This window comes from Austrofundulus limnaeus, unplaced genomic scaffold (assembly GCF_001266775.1).
Source record: "Austrofundulus limnaeus strain Quisiro unplaced genomic scaffold, Austrofundulus_limnaeus-1.0 Scaffold614, whole genome shotgun sequence".
Taxonomy (NCBI): Eukaryota; Metazoa; Chordata; class Actinopteri; order Cyprinodontiformes; family Rivulidae; genus Austrofundulus; species Austrofundulus limnaeus.
In genome coordinates, this window is record NW_013953016.1 from 200,238 (window position 1) to 202,057 (window position 1,820).

The following is a 1,820-nucleotide window of genomic DNA, read 5'->3' on the forward strand; positions in this document are numbered from 1 at the left end:
GGCTTCAGAGATGAATGAACCAGTTGACGGGCCGAACTTTGGGTGTGGCCTGCGGGCCACCAGTTGAATAGCCCTGCATTTTTGTTTGGTCTGAATCCTAATTTTATGTAAATTTATTGAGTCATTTTTGATGTTAATATAAAGAGGAAACCTCAAATAGGACTTGTATATTACGATTTCGCAGTTGTAAAGAAACAAAAACATTGCTGGCTTACAGGGAAAATTTCAAAATTTTAAAGCATTTTTCCCTGTTTTTTTGTTGCTACTGCTCAAAAAATGCTTCAAGAGTTTTTTAAGGATTATATTTCAGACAGTTAATGCAAATGATGCATTAACAAGGCATTAATTCATTATATTTTGACAAAATTWAATTTTTGCACACRTATCAACACCCTATATCTGYCTATTTCTACACATTCCACTTAATCCTTGTTTCGATGTGATGGGTCACATATAATCTCTTTTCATAGAAATAACCGCTGGTCGGTTCATGCTCTTTAAATTTCTCATTCCCAGTCAGAGATMTTTCCTGATAAGAACCACGGAGGAAGGGCGTTTTATAATGAAGCCATCATGTCAGCCATGAGAATCCCGCAGGTACTCTTAAGGGAGCTMTAAGTCTGAAGTGCATTCTCACGTAAAACCCGTACGCAATAATAACCCGCGATGATGATGATGATGATAAAGGTGGCGGTGGTGTGCGGCTCGTGCACGGCGGGCGGAGCTTACGCCCCCACGATGACAGAGGAGGCGGTGATGGTGCACCGTATCGGAACCATATTCCTGGGAGGCCCGCCGCTCGTCAAGGCTGCCACCGGAGAGGAGGTGTCGCCGGAGGAGCTGGGAGGAGCCAGACTCCACGCCGAGTACGTTTCCTAACTTTAAGACTCCCAGGTAGAAMATCGACGGGATGTTTTGTACCGTGGCTCTCGTGTCTGTGTGGTTGCAGGGTGAGTGGCTGCGTGGACCATTTTGCGTGGGATGAAAAGGAGGCGTTCGATTGCACCAGAAATATCATATCCACCTTCAACTTCCAACTGCCCGAGGAAGAGGAGGACACGTCGACGAGGGGAGAGGAGCCGCGGTATAGTTCAGAAGAACTGCTGGGTCTGGCTCCTCGGAGTTACAGCTACAGTCTGGATGTTAAAATGGTACAAAACCTTGAGTTTCATTCTCATGTTGGCGCTTACTTAATTGACCTCTTTTTTTTTGGCATCCTTCAGAAGGTGACCTATATTATATTGACAAAAGTATTTGCTCAGCCATCCAAATGACTGTGCACCAGTGCACAAAGCAAGCGACATATAGACATGGATGTCAGAGTCATGTGTGGATGAACTTGACTCAACCTGATAGTCAAGTCAAGTCAAGCTTTATTAAGGACATATCCTGGTCCATATAGAAAATAAAAGAGAAAAATTAAAAATAAAAACCGAAGTATATAAAAATATACAATATAAATTAAAAGAAAAAAAATACATCACAAATTATTTACACATACTGTATAAACAGTTACGCCAATGTCTCAATATTTTTCAMGTAAATCTCACAGAACTGTTTCTAGGGCAGACCAGAGCTTGTAAAATACTGTTCTGCTGATTCTCAACTCTACACATAAATGAATAGATACAGTGCCTAATAACAGCTGCACAACATCTAACACCGCAATTAGCAAACATTTCACTTGCACTACTGTGCCGCGGAAGCCTCAGTAACATTCTCAAAGAGTCATTATATGCCACAATCAGTGGTGGGCACCAGTCCGCTAAAGCGCAAATCCGCTAATTGTGGACCTAAATATTTCATTTGCGCTTTACCGG

The 1,820-nt window shown here is 42.2% G+C and overlaps 1 protein-coding gene across 1 annotated transcript in view; it reads left to right on the top strand.

The window, feature by feature from the left end:
- The window catches only part of si:ch211-198n5.11 (methylcrotonoyl-coenzyme A carboxylase 2), a gene marked incomplete in the record, with an annotated part of 14,622 nt that overhangs the window by 4,981 nt on the left and 7,821 nt on the right, over nucleotides 1–1,820 (top strand). The window contains 3 exon segments of the mRNA XM_014027079.1: nucleotides 517–597; nucleotides 688–866; nucleotides 950–1,151. Coding sequence (XP_013882533.1) covers nucleotides 517–597; nucleotides 688–866; nucleotides 950–1,151 — 462 coding nt within the window.